Source organism: Narcine bancroftii, chromosome 4 (assembly GCF_036971445.1).
Source record: "Narcine bancroftii isolate sNarBan1 chromosome 4, sNarBan1.hap1, whole genome shotgun sequence".
In the NCBI taxonomy this organism is placed as follows: domain Eukaryota; kingdom Metazoa; phylum Chordata; class Chondrichthyes; order Torpediniformes; family Narcinidae; genus Narcine; species Narcine bancroftii.
Genome location: NC_091472.1, coordinates 65,203,346 through 65,224,624, shown reverse-complemented (window position 1 = coordinate 65,224,624; position 21,279 = coordinate 65,203,346). Strand labels below are relative to the sequence as shown.

General features: G+C 37.1%; 1 protein-coding gene across 4 annotated transcripts in view; it reads left to right on the top strand.

Moving 5' to 3' along the window:
* LOC138760642 (serine/threonine-protein phosphatase 4 regulatory subunit 3-like) overlaps positions 1-18,389 on the top strand; it is a 47,879-nt gene extending 29,490 nt beyond the window's left edge. For all 4 annotated transcript variants that reach the window (XM_069931486.1, XM_069931487.1, XM_069931485.1 and 1 more), the window contains 8 exons: positions 859-961; positions 6,606-6,650; positions 9,796-9,954; positions 11,474-11,643; positions 11,794-11,936; positions 14,221-14,402; positions 16,794-16,999; positions 17,432-18,389. In XM_069931486.1, the coding sequence (XP_069787587.1) occupies positions 859-961; positions 6,606-6,650; positions 9,796-9,954; positions 11,474-11,643; positions 11,794-11,936; positions 14,221-14,402; positions 16,794-16,999; positions 17,432-17,530 (1,107 nt within the window). In that variant the 3' untranslated portion in view covers positions 17,531-18,389. The remainder of the gene's footprint in view (positions 1-858; positions 962-6,605; positions 6,651-9,795; positions 9,955-11,473; positions 11,644-11,793; positions 11,937-14,220; positions 14,403-16,793; positions 17,000-17,431) is intronic.
* The last annotated feature ends 2,890 nt before the right edge of the window (positions 18,390-21,279 follow it).

The window sequence follows — 21,279 nt, the reverse complement described above, 5'->3', positions numbered from 1 at the left end:
GATACTGTTTGGAAGATTGAACTTGAAGGTGGAGTACATGGTTAATGGCAGGATTTTTAACAGTGTTGAGGAACAGAATGATCTTAGGGTCCAAGTCCATAGATTACTCAAGGTTGTCCACAAGTTAGTTAAGGTGTATGATGTGGTGGCAATTGTTAATGGGGGGATCGAGTTCAAGAGCCATGAGGTATTGCTGTAGCTCTATATTGTTCATTCTGATCACCCCATTAGAGAAAGGATGTAAAAGTTTAGTAGAGGGTACAGAGGAGATTTACCAGGGTGCAGCCTGGTTTGGAGAACATGAGGAAAGGTTGAGCTAACTAGAGCTGTTCTCTTTGGAGCATCAGAGAAGAAAAGGTGTATTGAATTATGATGTGCAGCAGCATCTTTTTCCCAGGATGCCAGTAGACAATACCGGAGGCCATCTGTTTGAGATGAATGGAGGAAAGTTGAGGGGAGATGTCAGGGGAAGGGTTTTATACACAGAATGGTGGGTGCCTGGAATGTATTGCCAGGGTTCGTGATGGAAGCTAGTACAATAGTGACATTTAAAAGACTCTTAAGAAAAAATGGAGGGTTATGGGCTAAGACGATGGGAATGGTTAGATTAATGTTAAATAGGTTTTATTTGTTAGCGTGACATTGAGGGCAAAGCACATATACTGTGCTCTACTCTTCTAAATTCTAAAATAGCCAAAAAACTTTTGAGATTGAACCTTTGCAGTGATTTGAACATTTACCTGTTGGAACACTCCTTTTGAAATTAATGCTGTGCTGTACAATCCACAGAGCAAGAGTATTGGTAAAAAATAACAGTTAGGAACTGTCTAATTACCAGTATGTTCTTGTTATTTTTAGAAAACTGAGAAAACAGAGTTCCTCAGCTTTTTCTACAAGCATTGTATGCAAGTTCTCAGTGCTCCTTTGCTGGCTAAAACAGATGAAAAACATGGCTGTAAAGGTAATTTCAGATTTATCTGTCCAATTAAATTCTATCTTCTAAAAGAAATACTGAGAAATTTTCAATATTAACTGGGTCTGCTCATTTGTAACTTTTTTTCATTTGGAATGCTTTAATCTGGAGTCACATTTTGTTATATAAATTCAGTGTGTTCCGTTCCCTTTTTAAGAACCAATGTTGATTGACATTGGTGCATCATCTAATAGGTTATATTATCACTCTTAATGCTACAGGTGGACAGATCTTGTTCAACAATGGTGGGGGGTGGTATTTATTTTCACATTAAGAGGTGAGGGCAAATTTTATTCCATCCCTCACATTTTTGGATCATATATGTGAATTCTGTAAGGTAAAATTTCCATTATGGGTTGCATCTAGTTTTAAGTAATCAACATACTTCCAGTGTTTGAATAAAAATTGCATGTAAATGTGATGTAATTTTTAAGTAATATAGTTTCCGAACATAATTAGCTTAGAGGCCTAATAATGATAATGGAGCAAGAGTGGGCCATAAAGGTCCATCCTTTAGTGAGATGGCAAATTTGATCTTTGGTCCTAGGCATTTTCCCTACCTGATCGCCATAAATTTTGATCTCCCAGCTGTTCCAAAAAGAAATTAGATTTTGGATTTTTATGATGATTTATCATTGCTCTCTGCATTAAATAATTCCAAAAAATTCTTAACTGTGGAAATCAATCCCTCCTAAACTCTGTCATTGGCACTTGATCATCCTAGTCCTATTCTCCTCAGAATATGCTTTACTTTATCAATTCACTTTAGGATTTTCATTTTTATTGAGATTAGATCAAAAACAACACATTTGCTTGTCCTTTCCTTGTAAGATGGCCCAATTTTATTTATCCAGAAATCAATCTTTTTTCCCAATTCGAAGGCAGAATAATCCTTGGAGAGAGTAATGTTATTACATCAACCAGTGACCTGTGTTTGAATCCATCGCTGTCTGTAAGGAGTTTGTATGTTTTCTGTATGTCTTTGTTGGTTTCCTTCAGGTACTCTGGTTTCCTCCAACCCTTCAACTTAATTGGTCTATTTGGGGGCATGGGTTCATGGATCAGAAGGGTCTATACTGTGCTGTATGTCAGCTATCTTCAAGTATAGTCTAATCAAAGTGCTGTACGGTTGACTTTTTTAAACACTGTTGCAATAGAAGTCAGTATTTCATTTGCTGCTTTAACTGCCTCCTGTACCTCCACCCTAATATTAAATATTTCTTGTACAGCAACAACCAGATCTCTGAATCAAAATATCAATATCTCAAATTCCCCTTTGTACTTCTTGCAATCTTTCAGTGACTGACTTGTTTATAATATTTAGCAAACTTGCTATACACTTTTTTTTTAAAGTCTGTCCTTGTATTGCCAATAAATGTGAACACAAATATTTGGAGTTCCTCAGCCAAGTTATTACTATAGATTTAAACAGGCAATGGTTCTGATACACCCTCCTAGACAGCTTGCTAACTTCATAATAATTTAATCCATTTATTTCCACTTTATTTATCTTAATAGTGTCAATAGCTCCTAATCAATGTAATAAGTTTAGATGTGGCACAGTATTGAATGTCTTTCCAAAGTCCTAATACACTACATCAAAAGTGTAGACCAGATCCTGCTCAAGTGATGTTCAGTATTGCCCATGTCAGTGAGCAGTGAAGGCATCTACACATGTCTGCAGGAGACCAAAACTTAGTGCAATGCAAAATCTCCATGCCGTATCTGTAAGAGCTACTCCAACTACAGTCATGTGTCGCTTAACATCCATGATATGTTCTTTGAAATAGGATGCTATGCGTTTTGGATACTTAGCAAACCTATACTGATATCTCTTGGTGCCTGCCACATTGACCACCGCCAGTGGGCTGATATCGCCTCAAACCGTGCATCTTGGCGCCTCACAGTTCGGTGGGCAGCAACCTGCATGAAGAAGACCGCAGAGCCCACCTCACTGACAAAAGACAAAGGAGGAAAAACCCAACACCCAACCCCAACCAACCAATTTTCCCCTGCAAACGCTGCAACCGTGTCTGCCTGTCCCGCATCGGACTTGTCAGCCACAAACGAGCCTGCAGCTGACATGGACATTTTACCCCCTCCATAAATCTTCGTCCGCGAAGCCAAGCCAAAGACTGGATACTGTAGTGTACCTGTATTGACTAAATAGCCAAGATAATGTACACATAAAGCATTTCAGCTAATGTATCTGACTGTGATTCCAGTCCTTGGCCTCGCACAGACCCAATTCAGCTTTTTCCTTCCAAAGTCAGGTCATGTATAATTTGTGCCTCAGGACTTTTAGCTCCCTGTTATTGGACATTGATTCTGGCACTTGTGTAGCAGCTTGTTCCGAGTACATCAGCTGGGAAGTCTCCAATGGAACCATGGACAAATAGGCAGTCGGAGTTTGCCCAAAGAGATGTTATGTGGCGCATAACTTTAATGCATTGCCATTAAAGTAACCATTCTCTTTGCCATGCCAGCAATGAAAAATATTTGAATTCTTTGTCTAGCTCTGATATTCACAAGCACTACAAAATATTCAATTCTATCGTACACATAAACATACTATTATTTTCTTAAAATATTTTTTAAAATATTAAAATAATTAAAACACAGCACCTGGTGTAACTCCTGAGAAATTGTCACCTGATTCCATGGAGCATGTAACATTGGAACATGTCAGGATGATGCACATAAACAAACTGCCAAAAGAATGTTGCTTTTAAATAGGCAAGAGCTCACAGTCCTGTCAAACTAACTTTTACAAGACCGAGTCATTTTGAGATACTACCTGATCTCAGGTGGCTGATCATTGCAGGTTTTATATAGCATGTACATATCGTGTTGATTGAAGCTCTGGTTCTCTGACTTAGTTTTAATCACACCTTATACTGTCAAATAATGGGCCAGTGTGAACAAGCAATGTGGCTCCACCCCACTTCCTGTATCTGTCTCTCCAGGAAGTTGAAATTTTACATGTCTCATTACACTTTTGAATTCCACAGTACAATTTGTGTATTTTTGTCATATTTATCATATTTTAGTACCATTGTTCAGTTTAATTCCACAGACTCCACAGTTTGACTCTCAGGATTGTTACATTTTTTTTAATAGCTAATTTAAAATTTTTGACTATACATGCAGTCAATTACAAAATAAAAAAATACAAGTACAAAAGTAAATCCAGTATTTATTCCATGATGGTTATACCCCAACCCCCACCCACCCAAGAAAAAGCACGAAAGAAAAAGATAGATATAGAAAAAAAGAAAAGCAAGAAAAAGATAAGAAAGAAAGCAGAATGAATTGCAGAAAAGTGTCGCACACTCCAGGGATCATAAATTCAAATTCTGTTTAATTTTCTTTGGAGAAGAAAATGCAGGTCTTCAAGATTAGGACGAACATAGCTTAAAAAATTACACCTGAGAATTGTAAATGTGGATGCCAAACTTGTAAAAATATGTCGTGCAGGGTTGTAACATTGACTATTCCTTGATTAGGCAATGTACCACACTTCTCCCAGTATTTGGAGTTTTAACAATTATTTAAATACAGGTACACAATCCTTTATCCGGACATCTAAAATCTGGAAAGCTCCCGAAACTAGCATTTTTTTCCTGGTGCTGGTACAGCAGAGAGGAGAGAGAGAGAGACAGCAGCGTGATTCGGTGGGGGGGTGATGTAGAGATGGCAGTGCAACTCGGGCAGGGGGGGAACAGAGATGCCAGCACGACTTGGGTGGGTGAGGGGAAGGAGGGGAGAGAGATGACAGCGATTCAGCTGGTCAGGGGAGAGAGAGACAGCAGCGCTACTCAGGTGGGCGGGGGGGAGGAGAAAGAGATGGCAGCCCAACTCAGGTGGGCGAGGGGGGAAGAGACGCCAGCGTGACTGGAGGGGGTGGATATGATAGCATAATTCGGGTGGGCTTAAATCTGGGGCAGCTGGCTTTTGTTCTAAAATCTGGAAAAATCCGAAATTTGGAACACGCTGTTCCCTAATTGTTCTGGATAAAGGATTTATCATTTTTAAACAATGTTCCATTTTTAAACAGTGCTAATCCTCTAAATCATGAACAGTCATGTGTCGGTTAACGGCCACGATACATTCTCTGAAATGGGACATTATGTGATTTGGACACTGTGCAAATACCATATTATTCATGGGCTAATATGTAATCTGTACTTAACACAATTGCTTGCTCTGGGCTGTGATTCCAGTCCTTGGCCTCGAACAATCCCAGTTCGGCTCTTTCCTTCCGAAACCGGGTCCTGAATAGCTTGTGCCCCAGGATTTTAATCTCTTTGTTATCAAACGTTGATTTTATTTTCCACATTTACCACCTCACAAAGCAGTCTCTGTTTATGTTCAGCTTCATGTTCATACGTTGTCTTTAGTTAATTGCAGATTTTCTTCAATACGGCAATGCCCATTACTCTTGCTCTCCCCACCGCCGCACAGAATCATATTGTTCGGCAGTCCTGCTTGATCACGCTGACCAGACAGCTCTAGTGGCATGCATTCTGCCCATATACCTTGAAACCTTCCCTTTCCATGTCCCTGTTTAAGTGCCTTTTGAACCATACAGTTGACCCGGATTCTGGCACTTACTCTGGCAGCTCATTCCATGTACATCTGCTACGTCCTTTTCTCCAATTGGAATTTCTGAACTCTATTTTAACCTTTGGGACCACGGATGTATATGCGGTCGGACATTGCCTGAACCGATGTTATGCAGTGCATGACTGTACATGTATATGAACATGCTAAGTACCTCCTATATTATATCACCTGCATGGAAGTCACTTTATGATTGAGGTTGTCAGTTTGGCTCTCTGCAAAAATTGCTGTGCATCGCAGCACTTGATCCACCAACTCTCAATCATTCTTGGTACTTCCAATTTTAAAATGTGTTAAACACTTTTCCCTTTCAAAAACCTCCATGCACTCCACTGCAGTTTAGAATGCTGCCTAAGGGTAAATTGAGCAAAAGCCTAGTCTATTCATACTCTAGAATCCTGCCTTTCATTCATTGTCATGGATCTGTAATGTCTGTTTCCTACAGAATTTTCTGAGTTTGGTCACAACTCATGCAGGTTTGATAAAACAGTCAAAATTTAAAACTCAACCCAGTCCTTCCTTTTTCATGTTTATTGAAATAAAGTAACCATTACAATGAATTTACTGCACAATTTTAAAAGAAATTACAAGAAAATACCATGTACTATGATTTCTGTCCTCAAACAATCTTGCAGGCACCCTGAAGCTTTCCTTCCTTTGCCACCTTTAACTGAGGAAGTGCAAATCCTCAACTTATCTCATGAGTAGATAATCCATACTTTCCTAGCTTGTCAGAAGAATGGCAAAATATTGACAAAACTGAATGAAGATCTTGTGAGAGTCCCTTCAGTTCCAAGACAGTTAAGGTGATTCCTGCCCACAATCTCATGAACAAATAGAGTTCGGCATTATGTGCTGGTCTCACAGGAAATGGCCACACAATATAAATGAGGAAAAAAATAAGAAAATAAGTTAACCAATCAAATTATAATTTTTTTTCCCTGAGTGGATAATTTAATTATGTGAACAGAATTGGCATTGAGTCTCCATAACATTGCATTTCCCTTAGATGCCTTTGAGGATGGATCAGACAGGAATATTGCTTTCTATTCTGGTAGGTTAGCTTCATTTTTGCTTTTTAAGATTGAATAATTATTTGCTTTATTGATATTCATTATAGATTTCAAATAAGTTTCAGCAGTTTACCACTCACTGCAATGCACCAAAAGGAATCAGTTCTGTGTACCAGATGTGTATTGACATGCTTAGTTATGAATGAAGTGATCAAACATTTACCATAAGAGTTGTAGAGTTTACAGCACAGAAACAGGCCCTTCAGCCAAACTTGTCCAGGCCAACCATGTCTCCCAGGACTTCTACAATTGATTTGTCTTACACTCTACACCTTGTTGATCTTTAAGGGATCCTATTCACATCTGAGTTAGTCATTTGCCCTTAATATACTTAGAATTGATTTAGATTATCCTTTATCTTACCTTATCCTTTACTTAACTGTTCCCACCTAAATAAAAAGTCCATATACCTTAAAATACTTTTTTGTTTGTTTCTTTTAATCTATAATGTGTCCTGTAATGACACCAAATAGTACATACTGAATTAAAAACATTTTAAATAAAGATTATTTTAATTCACTCAGTATTGATTTCAAAGCAAATGTTTACATTAGAATTTTGTATCAAAGGATGCTTAACTTGTAAATAAGCTTTCATTTGTGCATAAGCTTTGATCATATCTAGAACTATCAGTAAGTATATCAATGCAGTGTGGTGTCAAACCATCCAGATTAGGTCTGTGGTGTTAAATACTGATATAGCCATAATTGAAGAAGTATTAATATTTGGCTTTATTGATTTTGGCCTTTGTAGCTGAAGAATTGGCTGACTGGTACACTTATTTATTTGCTCTCATTCTAATTAGTAGGCACTAACTGCACAGAATACCAGGAGACTATTAAACAATAGTCCAATAAAATTGATTTCTAATAATTTTCTCCCCCTGAAATGAAGCTAACAAGCCTTGTTGTGCAGAACCACCAGGTTGTGTTTTGTATTAACAAACATGGCATTAGGAATAATATAAAAGTTTAATATCTCCATTAACTGTCAAAAATCTGTCCATAGATCTTCATCTTTTTTTTTAATCTATTTTGTTGGGATTTACATGAACAGGATGAGGTCCTGAAGAGAGAATATAGGAAATTAGTTAAAAAGCAGGACCTCAAGGATGGTAATCTTGGGAATGCTGCCAGTGTGCCAAGCATCAGGAAATTGTGGCAGATGAATGGATGGCTGAAGAGTTGGTGCAGGGGTTCAGATTTCTAGATTGTTGGGATCTCTTCTGAGGAAGGTCTGACTTGTACAAAAAGGACAGGCAGCACCTGAACTGGAGGGGGAAGATCCAGTATGGCCTCTCTTCTCGACTGTTGGAGGAAAGATGAGATTGGCTGATGTAGTCGAGAGGAGAGCCGTACTGGATCTGGTTCTGGGGAATGAACCTACTCAGGTGGGGGACCATTTTGGTGAGAGTGACCACAACTCCCTTAGTTTCAACATATGGAAAAGAATAAAAACAGTCAAAATGGGAAAGTGCATATCTGATGAAGGGCTAATTAGGAAGGAACTAGCGAGAATACGCTGAAAACATGTTTTAAGGATGAAAGCACAGAACAAATGTGGAGAAAGTTTAAGGGCCACTCATACAGGGTTCAAGATAGGTTTGTCCCACTGGAACAAGGAAAGATGGTAGGAAAGGGGAACCATGGCTGATTAAACAAGTCAGGCATCAAGAGAAAGAAGATGTAGGAAACAGTAAGGGCTCATGAGAAGTATATGGTAGCCAAGAAAGGGCTTAAGAAAGGACTTAGGAGAGCTCGAAGGGGGGATGAGAAGGCCTTGGCACGTAGAATCAAGGAGAACCCCAAGGTGTTCTATGCATATGCGAAAGACAGAAGGATGAGAATGAAGGTGGGGCCGCTAAAGGATAAAGGAGGTTAGGAAGATCCTAAATTAATACTTTGTGTCAGTATGTACAAGAGAAAAGAACCTTGGTCCAGATGAGGTTGAAATTGAACAGACCTGTGTGCTGGACAATGTGGAGATTAAGAAAGTGGACTTCTTAAAAACATCAAGATTGATGACTCCCCAAGACTGGATGCGATATACCCCAGGCTGCAGAGGGAAGTGAGAGAAGAGATAGCTAGGGAAATAGCTATGATCTTTGAATCCTCTTTGGCTGCAGGGGATGTGCCAGAGGATTGGAAAATGATAATAGGGAGAATTCTGGGTATTATAGACTGATGAGTCTTACGTCAGTGGTCCGCAAACTAATGGAGAGGATTCTTAAGGATAGGATCTATGAGCATTTGGAGAAGTACTCAAGAAGGCAAGGCTTTGTGAAGAGAAGGTCATGCTTCATGAGTCTAATTGAGGTTTTGAGGAGGTAACAAATGAAATTGATGAAGGTAGGGCGGTAGATGTGGTCTATATGGATTTTAGCAAGGTATTTGACAAGGTTCCCCACAAGATACTCATCCAAAAAGTCATGAGGCATTTGATCAGTGGAACCTTAGCTGTGTGGATTTTTTTTAAAATTTGGCTTGTAGGAAGAAAGCAGAGAGTAGTAGTGGAAGGAAAGTATTCTACTTGGAAGTCGGTGACTAGTGGAGTGCTGCAAAGATCTGTTCTGGGACCCATGCTATTTGTGATTTTTTTTATATAAGTGACTTGGATGAAGAGGCAAAAGCATGGGTCAGTAAGTTTGCAGATGACACAAAGATTGGAGGAGTTGTGGATGGAGCTGAAGGTTGTTGAAAGTTGCAAGAAAATATGGACAGGATGCAATGTTGGGCAGAAAAGTGGTGAATAGATTTAAATCCTGATAAGTGAGTTGATGCATTTTGGAAGGACACAGCCACAAAAAAACATGGAAGTGGGGAAAAAAAAACTTATTTACAATTTAAGTGACCTTATATCTTGTTAAAAGTGCTAAATAATGTATGTTGATTTTAATTTGCAATCAGTTTCTGTTTTGACTGAACTGCTTGGTTTGCACTCAATGTTCTGGCAGGACAGTAAACTGGATTTGGATGAATAACTGACTTTTGTGAGACTAATATTTCATTGGTCTGTCCAAGGGTTAAGTTGCAGCTTTGAACATTTCAGTTAGCCCTTCTGTTTCAGTTGGTTTCCAAAATAAAACCCAAGTATTGATGATAAATGCATAATTCAACTTTTTTTTAGATAATTTCCAGACGGCACAGCTGTTAGCCTTGATTTTGGAGCTGCTCACATTCTGTGTAGAACATCATACGTATCATATCAAGAACTACATCATGAACAAAGATTTACTGCGAAGGGTTTTGGTACTGATGAATTCAAAACATACTTTTCTAGCCTTATGTAAGTTGATGTTTATGAAGTAAAACTAATGACTGGTTCATCTCCATATTTACTTTTGTTACTATATTCTTCAACAATTTATATGGAATTAAATTTTATCAGACCTAAATAGTAGATGTATAGCTGGTTGTTCTACTGGTACAATATTGATTGTACCAAGCAATTAAGATGAGGATTTGTAAAATTGGGGAAGATGTGGTGGATACAAAAACTGATTTGAAAGATCCTATCTGGTTTACATAAGCAGTTCTCCTTGACCATACATTTTCATTCCTAGAACTTGGGGAAGTCCAGGATATTGTATCAAAACAAATATACATGCACACACAATTATTTGTTTATATCTTTGGATAGAAAATATACGATATGTGTTTATATACATTGTATATTTTTCTATTCAAAGTTATAAAGAAATTATTCCAAGTTGACGCCAACATTGGCATTTTCAATATTCATTTCTGTATGGTATAAAAGTGGAGAGTATTTGGAGAATTTTGACATCAAAACAAGGATGAAAGAATTCTGAAAAATTGACAACAGACAGCGTTTGAGTTAAATCTTACGATTTTGTGGATTCAGGAATTGGGGAAGGAAACTTGGCTTGAGGGTGCACTTAAGGTGCCACTGATGTTGACCAATGACGCTAATGAAATCCAGCATGAAGCCATTTGACTCTTGTGGGAGTTGGAATAGATTCAGTCTTGGAGGTAAGCTCACAGAAACCCTGATCATTAAGGATGTGATGGCATGGTCTATTTCAAAACTGGACATACTGTAAAACAATAAGAATGGAGCCCTGCAAGTCAGAGGGCAACTTCATAATTTATTAAGAATAACTATATGTTGGCTGATTGACTGGAAATGTAAGGGAGATTTATAATGAAGATTTATAATGAAGATTTTATGAGGAGTTCCAATAAAAGAGTGAATAAAGTAACAGCAGAGCTTGGTCAGTTTGAATTGAAGTTCTAGGCATGAGCGTCTGAAGGAAAGGTGATTGAGGTGGACTTGGGAATCCTGTTACTTTTGAAAAGGAGAATGCAAATATTGTAACTAATCCTGGGGTCAAACAGAAGTATATTGTTTTGGAGAAGTTAGAGAACTGGGTTTTGTAGCTGAAATGAATTTTGTAGAGTTTGGAGGAGAGGCAGAGGTGGGAGTGGATCATGAATCTTGAAGGGGATGAAGTGTTCTCTTTGATAATGCTGAAAAGACTCAATAGATTAGGCTGCAAATGTGGGAAGAGAAAGAGTTAATATTTCTAGTTCTCTGAAACCTGTAACATTAACTTTATTTTCCCACATTGTGGCCTAACCAGCATTTTCCTGCATTTTTTCTTTTTGATTCCGGTACCTTTTTTTTCTTCATTCTCACTTAAATGCTTTCTTAGATGGATTCCATGAATTGCTGATGAGTTGATATTTGTTTTCATCAGATTTGACCTCTGGAGGAGTCCAGTTAATGTGCAACACTTGGATATTTTACAACACTTTTTCTCTCTCTCTCTCTCTGAAAATAGGTGCACTGCGTTTTATGAGGAGGATTATTGGACTAAAGGATGAATTCTATAATCGTTACATTACTAAAGGAAGCCTCTTTGAGCCCGTTATAAACGCCTTTATGGATAATGGAACACGATACAATCTGCTCAATTCAGCAATAATTGAACTCTTTGAATTTATCAGGGTGGTAAGATTTTTTTTTGTAATAGCATGTAGCAAATAATTTCAACTTGGGTGTTGTTTGAAAAAAGGTTGAAATCTTGCACATAAATATTTTTACTAATTAAGGCTTTTTACAATACGAAGAAATGTGTGATCTGTTCCTTTTTTGTCACAGGAAGATATCAAGTCACTCACAACACATATTGTTGACAACTTCTACAAAGCACTTGAACATATAGAGTATGTACAAACATTTAAAGGATTGAAGTTAAGATATGAACAAGAAAGAGACAGACTTCAAAATCAGAAACTAAACAGGTATGGAGTTCATTGAAGTGCCTTTTTCACCTTTCTATCTGTTCTGATTTTGTATTTTTCAACCTTATTTGATGAATCTTTAGGTTATTAACTATAATATTTTCATTTGTTAATGTTCCTGTGTCTAATAATTAATTCACTCAATAGAACTGTAGATAATCATCTACTCTGTTCAAGACTGGTATTTTTGAAGATTGAGGGAATCAAGGAATGTAGGGTTAATGGCGGAAAGTGGCACTAAGGTTTTAAAAAAAAGATCAGCCATGATCTAACTAAATGGCAGGGCAGGCTTGAGAGGCTGAATGATTTACTGCTGCAATTTCTTACATTATTAAAACTATAAAACTGGAAGTTACAATTTTCTAACTGCTTTGTTGTTAACTAAGTTATTTAGTTTTTTAATCAGCAGGATTTGTTCCTCAGATAATTTACCTTCATCACTTTGTACCTAAACGTGGAGTTCCATTTTAATATATTATGTGAATTGTAGTACAGGTACACAATCCTTTATCCAGAACCCTTGGGGGACAGTGTGTTCCAAATTTCAGATTTTTCAGGATTTCGGAAAGCCAAATTTAAGCCCACCCAAATTGTGCTGCCATATTCACCCCCACCCCCTTCCAGTCATGCTGCCGTCTTCCCCTTGCCTGACTTGCGCTGCCAGTCTCTTCCGCTCACCCGCCCGAGTCGCATTGCCGGTCTCTCACCCACCTGACTTGTGCTGCCAGTCTCTCGCCCGCCCGACTTGCGCTGCCATCTCTCTCCCCACTTGCCGGATTTTGGAGCTTTCCAAATTTGAGATGTCTGGATAAAGGATTCTGTACCTGTATTTGATTTATGTCATGAGAAGCATACATTTTAAAAATTCCCTTAATATTATTGACATGTAGAACTTTAAAGGAATTCAGACTAATTTCACCTGAGAATGAGGTGAAGCAAATTGTCAGGATATATGAAATCAGCTTGAGCATGCCATTGATTAGGAAATTCAAATCTTGAGCACAGTGAACCAGCATCATAAGTTGCAGACCTTGGTGTCAATGTTGCAGATATTTTTCACCCGCTCAACTTCTTGTACGTCTTTTCTAATGTTGGCAATCCTGTTGGTTGCATAGCAAGGACTATGTTTTTGTTTTCGATTTATATCAATGTGAGATTCTGTGAGGAACCCTTAAATAGTCATTGAAAACATTTCAGTGTTTCAATCTGCACAAATGAAGAAGTTCATGATAAAATGAAGAGTTTATACCTTGGCCTTCAGTAAACAAGACACTGAGGTATTGTTTAACTAACTATATTAAACTAGATAAGAGATTATATATTTTAAACAAATTGAGGCAAGAAATTTCATTTTAATACAAGTACTGGTGAACCAAGGTTATAACGATGGCTTTCAATTTTTATCCTGACAACATTGTTCTACAGTTAGCTGCACTAAGAGATTTTATAGGAAGGAATGTGTGCTGCAATGACTAATCCAATGTTTTCAATATTTTACAAAAAGTAGTGAGTAACTCTGTAATCTGAACTATTTTAATTGGAGGGAAAAAAGATTTCAAGCATTTTTGCAATTTCCATACCAAACCGGCAAGAATTTATTCTTCTCAATCTATTCATGTATTTGTTCTGAAAATTGTTTAATTATCATCCCGATATATAAAAGGTGAATTTAAAATTATTCTTTAGTCTTGTAATTGGGGGTGGCACAGTTGGTGTATTGATTAGCGCAACGCCTTTATAGTGCCAGCGATTGGAACCGGGGTTTGAATCTGGCACTGTCTGTCAGGAATTGTACTTTCTACCCATTCCTGTGTTGGTTTTCCCCAGAGGTTCCAGTTTCTTCCCACTGATCAAAATGTAGTGAGTGTGTACGTTAATTGGGTATAAATTGGGTGGCATGGACTCATGGGCCAAAATGGCCTGTTCCTGTGCTGTAGTCTAAATGTTTTTAAATTTAAAAATTAGCACTTTTGTTTGCATGTGCTGTGTCTGTTCACATGAAGTTTGACACATTGGACAATTTATTAGAGAGCAGTAGCCAAGCCACAAATGAGAGCAGGACTATCTGCAGAATATACTGGGGGGTTTTGGGGGGGAAGGGGGCATGTTTAGAGGAGATTTTTTTTAAATTGCACAGGGGATTCAATAAGAATGGAATGCTTTTGTGCAATTGTATGGGAATCTTAACTCTGGTCGGATTGGAAATTGAGAACACCATCATTTGATGTCTTTGGGCTATTGTAGAATCTGCTAATTTGTTGTATGATGCACTTTTCAATTCAAGTGTACCTTCCATATTGCGTAATAACCGATACCGAAGAGATGCACGAGCCTTGGACGATGATGAAGAAATGTGGTTTAATGAGGAAGAGGAAGAAGGAGAAGCGCTAGTACCACATGTTGAGAAATCTAAAGCTGAGGATGACTATCCCGACAGTTATGAAAAATTCCTGGAGACTAAAAAGGGTACAGTAGTTTTTAACCCTCTGACAATGCATCTTGTTTTCGCTGAATTTTAATAGCAAAGATAGAAGAAATTTCTCCCTCATTATTCATACTATGCTTCCAATATTTCTGATCATTTTCTCATCATCTTCCTTTGATTTAATATCCTTTTAGTAGCAGTGGATGAATCGTATTTTGGATAATGCAAAAGTTGTGGAAAAATTCTTTATTTAAATTAGAAAACTTTTGACATAGCAAAGCAAGGAATGGGACTTCACCTTCAAAAAATGTTTTTCCAAACTAGTTTCATGGGTGGAAGTTAATGTAGACTGTCCACATGATCTATTTACATAACATGAGGCCTCATCACTATTTCAGTCCAGGGTCCAACCATTGTGAACAAGTTTGTGATAACTTACTTTGATGAATATGGGTTGGAAGGTCCACTCATTTACATCATGGTTTTGTGCCAGTAGGAAAGAAGGCATATGTGAAGTTAATAAGGATAATTAATACAATACATTTATGGACTTGCATATTTTTGTGTTGTACTTTCCAGCCAAGGTACCATTATTGAATTTTTTTAATCGAATATTTTATCAAGTAATAGTACAACTCCAATGATCCAAAATTGGATTATCCAAAAAAATTTTGGACCCCAAAGTGACATCTGTTTGCCTCCGAAAATTTTTGGATAAATGACAATATTCCAAAACAATCAGAAATCCTCATTTATCCAAAATTTTTTCAAAGCTGAATTGGCCTCACAGGTTAAAAAAAAATTCTCCCAATATGAAATTAGAACAACAATTGTCCTTGTTTCAAGTATCTCCCTCCCCCTCTCTTTCCATTTCTTCTTTACCTTCCCCTATTAACTTTTCTCTCCTATTCTCCCTCTGAAACTCTCCCATGTCACTGTCTCCTAACCACAAGCAGTTGGAAAAATTCTTTGTCCTGGCGTCAAGGAGACTGACCTCCTGGGCAGGAGTGGGACCTTGGGCTCAGTTGCATTCCCTCCCCTCCTATCCCCTTCCCTCCCTCCCTCCCTCCTCAGCATACTGGAGCTCCTGATTCCCGTCTGGTGTGCGTGTGCAGTAGGCCAGAGCTCCTGACTCTAAAACCTCTCCTCAGCCTACTGCACACGCAGACCGGACAGGCGTCGGGAGCTTTGGTATAGGCCGAGGGGAGGGTTTGGAGTCTGGCATCGGGAGCTCCTGAGACACTGATCTCACAGCACAGTTCAAAAACATGTGGATATGGGAGGGCCATGGGGTCGGGGCGCTGCTGGGCTGAAAAAGGGGTAGCAGTCGTACCCTTTGCCCCCCCTAAGCTACGCTCCTGCTTGGGTTCCTAGACAGGAGCGGGGACCTCGGTGGGGTCATGTTGGGGATCTGAGGAAGTGGTTGAGAGGTCTCGGTAATAGGTGTTGGGGACTGGTGGTGGCCAGCATTTATTTTTGATGAGAATTAAACATTTTAATGCTTAAAAATCCTTCCCTTGTTGCTGTTTCAACATTGATACAAGTGATTTGCTGTTTTTTTGAATGACCATGTATCTGAAAACTTCAGGAATCTGAAATAGGTCTGTTCCCAACCACTTTGGATAACCAGAGTTGTACTGTAACATCAATTTTTTGGTAAATGTCAACACAAGTAGATTTGTTGATGATCTTGGCAGTAAAAACTGAACAAACTGCATTGCTGAGAATTTTTTGTGTAATAGATATTAAATTATTGTCCTGACCAACATTTTTTTGTAGTCTTGTTTGCTCGCTCTGTGATTTCAGCACATTTCTTTGGAAATATAGTTTGTGATATCTCTTGGGTAAAGCATATATATTGAATATTTTAATACAATTAATTAAATTTGGAGCAAAACATCTTTTGAACATTTTGATTAAATTCACATTTAATGAATGGTTATCTGAATTGGAGTGTACTTGGAAACTCCACAGGAATTTATTGGATAGGTTAAAAATTTATTATTTATTGGTTATAGAAGTTGAGTTTACATCCTTGTTAAAATATTGTTTAAAAATTACTTGAAGAATTAAAAGTTCTATTTTTCAGTTTTTTCAGCTTTAATTTATTTTTTGTACATGTACCTTGGCAATGAAAGTTATTCATAATGTTGGAAGAGCTCAGGATCGTAGTAATGTATTAAGGGTTAAAACTATTCCTTTGTTGTATCCTATCCTTTCTCCCAAAATGTATCATCAACCCCATGAATACAATTACTGCTTATTTTACCCGTCTGCATTCTCTAATAGTGTGGTTTTCTCCTACACATTTGCTGTCACGTGTCCTCTTTGTCCAAGAGCAGAACATTAATGTATCAATTTTATTTTCTTTTTGAGCAAGCTATCTTGGTAATTTGATTTACTGTACAAGCTCATAAATGTTTCTTTCCTAGCTAAAGAAAGTGAAGACAAAGAAAACCTTCCAAAACGATCATCGAGTCCCAGCTTTAAGTTTACATTTTCACATACTTGTCCATCTAATACAGCAAATGGAACAACTGGCTCCAATGGTAAATCAACAGCAGCTCAGACCACTCCAGCCAATTCTATTAGTTCTTCTTCAAAGCATACCAGTCCACCAACTGCAGTGACTACAAAGGTCAGTTGTGTAGAAAATTTACTTCATGTCAATCTGTAACCAAACTTTTTAATTGTGTATATTTTTTGTAATTTGATTTTAAGGCTTTGGAAATTGAGATCCTCTAATTTCTCAATTAGTGAACTCATTTAAATAACGTCCCTGCTGGACTATTAATGATATAACTTTCTTTAAATATTGGCTTAGATTTATTTTAAATCAAAAAATAGTTTGGGTAATTCTGAATGAGTTAAAAATTAACTGTAATACTAGTCAATGGTTTTGACCATGTCACCATATGGGCTCCTCACTCCTTCTCCCATTTTGGTGAAAGTACCCTGGCCATTACATTCAGCTACTTAAATTAGTTGCAACTCATTTTCTTTCAGAGCTGAAATTGCATTCCTGCTGAAATTATCATTATTTTGCATCTTTTTTTCTGAATTTCTTCAGGGAGGTCTTGTGGGTCTTGTAGATTATCCTGATGACGAGGAAGAGGAGGAGGAGGAAGAAGAAGCATCACCAAGGAAACGACCTCGTCTAGGATCATAATTGATGAATTGGCTTACTTTGGGATCTGATACAGTGGTGCAACTGTTCCATGTGCATCGGGTCTGAAGTCAGGAAAGGCTCATTTACTGTGAAAACAGAAGATGCGAATAAGGAGTAGAAAAGTGTGCTTCAACCAGAGGGCTTGAGTTCTACATGACAGCAGTATGCTGATGAGGAACTGGATCTCTCTGGAATAAAGTTGGAAGGACAAACTGGCCATTAAGGCTGGTGGGACTAGCAGTTAGTAATTGGGAGTTGATTGACAGTTTCCCAAATGGGCAAGAGTTTCTGATTTGGTATGGGTTAGGGATGCTTGAACAAGACAGCAGGAGTTCCACAAAAAGGTTTTGGTGTTCTTTGTCAAGGAAAGGAAACCAAAGTCAGACATTCATACAAAGTACCATTTGGAAGCCTTTGCATTCTGAAATGAATTAAGTGCAATTCCACATTGATGTCCTCCATCTTTCCCTGTTTTCCCCCAGTTCCATATTTTATGTTTCTGGAGTAGTTGGGGGAAGGAATCCCCACAATATATTTCAACATAATAGATCTAAAGTTATTATTGGGACCATAATGATGAGATTGCAGTCATGTTCATTGGATCTTTGATCATCCACTGGGCCAGTTCAGCAACTTCTCATCAGAATGGAGAATGGTTGAAAGAGCACAAGAATGAGCACCTCAAATACTGTCCAACAGACTTTCACAAACCTGCATGGTAAAAGATGATGCTGGTGGTTGCAGCACGAAGGGTCATGAGAAAAGCTACTGTTCTTAGATCGTTTGCAAGTGATATGTTATGGAAGTTTTGGTTTGCAATGTTCCCACTCAATTATTAAATAGAGAAAAATTTATTCCGTATGACGTTTATGCATATTTTTGTCTTTGGTGTGACACAATAACATTTCATTAGAGTTGATAGATGATGGAGTTACCTGTGGGGAACACTAATTTTAATAGGCAGCTGGCCATAATGCTGGGAACTTCTCAGAAAGCTGCACCAAAACATAAATTTAAATTGTCTGTCTTTTCCCTGTTTTGGTGAATAATCAAGATTCAAGCAGAAAAAGCTTGCTCAGATTCAAACATTTTTATTGCATTTGATCATTTTAATACAGTGGTTAACGCAGGTTGTTAATCCAGCTGTAGCCAAATCAGCAAACTGGCAATATGAGACAAGCCTGAGGACGTTACAAACCAAACCCAAACCTTTTTTAAGCAGGAATTTATTTTGGAGGTCATCCATGTCCCTTGATATTTTTGGAAGTTTTATAACGTAACATAAACATTCTTTGGAAGAAGTGGGCTATCTGTCATGTAGATACAAGGTATAATTTTTCCACAAGAGAAGTTTATTTTGTATGGATGAATAACCACCACTGTAATTGTTATTTTACACTGTATACATGCGTTGATATAAATGAGGCAATGTAAAATTCAGGAATTAAAATGTGACCCTGTAATTCCATAAACATAATGCTGTTGTGTCTACTTTCTGGTAAAGGTTGTTAACATTTTTAATGGTGCTAAATTGTAAATTGAAAATCAATTAATTAATTCTTGACCAGTTTTAAATTTTTATTCTATTTATAGGATTATGCACAGTATTTAAAAGATAACCCTAATCAGAAATTAAATGTGTTTATGCTAATCCAAATTAATTTTCAGTTTTGTCATTTGGTTACTTCATTTGGATGATTGTCTTTTTGTGTTTAGAAACATTATTAACATGCATTTAGATCTTTTCTTGATTGTTGTCATTTAGTATATTTTAATATATAAAGTTTCAGTCATGATCCTTATCGCAAATCACATTTCAATTTTAAATCTCCAAACTTAGTTTGCATGCAATGCAACAAAATAAGGTATTTATGGATAGTAAAAGTTTGAATGTATACATCAGATTCAATCGAGCAAACAAAAATACTTCCATTTGTGAAATAACACTGTTGTTTGTGATCAACTGTTGTTATATTGTCATTTAAATACCATTGACTTTTTTCAAAATAACAGTAAAAATACAATTTCTGAGGTCTCCTGTTAATTCTATGTCAAACAACCTCAATTATTTTCAAGTTTTTGTGTTATTTGAAAAGGAATTTTCAACAGCCATTGGCCTAACTCCTGTGACATTCTTTTTTTTTGGCATTTTCACAATGTATGTGTTACTCAGATAATGCACTTTACCTCCATATTTTTATCTCAATTGAAAAAATTCTCAAATATTCATTTTTCACTTCTCAATGGTTGGTCCACAATTTCTCAAAAGGTGGATGTAGCCTGCTGTGAGCAATATAGTTGAATAAAATTTGTTACATCAATATTTTGTATTGCAAACCTAGCATTAGAAATGAATTCCATTAAACTATTATATCATGTCCTTGAAATGCTGTGGTAACTCCAATAGCAAATACTGTAGCTCAAGATAAGTTTAAAAGAAAAATCCTGATTAGTATTATATTCTAAATGATCTTCTCATTAATAGCATTTTATACAATGGAAAAGGTTTTAAAAAAATTCATCCCAATTTAATCACTTACTCTGATTCTCATTGTTACTGCACTTTATTGGAAGAATATTGAGCATTGCTTACTTTTCATAGTTTTAAAGGGTGTTGATGTCCAAGCAATGTATGCATATTTTAGTTTGCTTTTTAACTTCATATAATGTTGTGCAAAATCCAGTTTACCCCAATTTTTCCCAAGTACAAATAATTGATTTTTTTTTGTTGTATTAAAGTTCTATCTTGTTGGGATAAGTATTTCTCAGTTAAATGGTTTTTGCTGTTATAATGCTGATCCAACTGGGATTTTTATTATATAATTTAATTGAAAATTGCTTAATAAATTAAAGTTACTTCACTGTACATGAAGCAAGTTTTTGAGTGAGGGGTTGAGAGTAAATTGCTTAATTTTTCAGATGTACTTCATTTGGGATTTTGCTACGTTGGCAGATTTTCTGGACTATTGGATTCTATTTTGATTAATAATTTTTTTAATGTTTTACAGTTCAGTATTTTAATAAATATTCCTGAAACTCAAGTGAGTTTGAAGGAGCAGAGAAAATGCAACCAGGTGAATTTCAATGGAACATATCAATCGGCATCTAATGAACCTGATGCCAAACTATCTCAATTTTTGTGTCATGGAACAGGCCCTTTTGTCTAACTTGTCCACACTGACCAAGTTGCCAATCTGAGTTGGTCCTATTTGCATAGCTCATTCCATATATGCACTGCACTCTGGAAAAATTTGCCCCTCTGTTCTCTTAAATCTTTCCATAACATTATCTAGTTATAAACTCCCCTCCCTTGGGGGCGGGAAGGAGTATGGCTATTCGTGATTTTATATACGTCAAAGTCACCCCACCCTCAGTCACCTACATGCCAGGGCAAAATAGTACATGCTTAATTGCATTTGGTTAATTGCCAGATTAATTATTTTGGTTATTTTAAAAGATAGATTTCAGTTTTTTTCCCTGAATTTACTGAGACTTTCCAATGCTGATGAGAAAATGAAACCAGCCGAATGTGATTGCTATTCTACAATTTTGAACGGGGAGGTCATTTTAAAATGGCCTTAGCTTAACAGATGTTTCAATGCCTGTCATTTTGTTTTAAAAAGCGAATGTACATTTATTATGTGGTAATTGTTTAATGGGAAATATGGCAAAAAAAAAACAGGGTTTCAAGAAATTTGAGCTTAAATCATTCAGGTGAGATGGGTATCATCTAAGAGAAGATGATAATC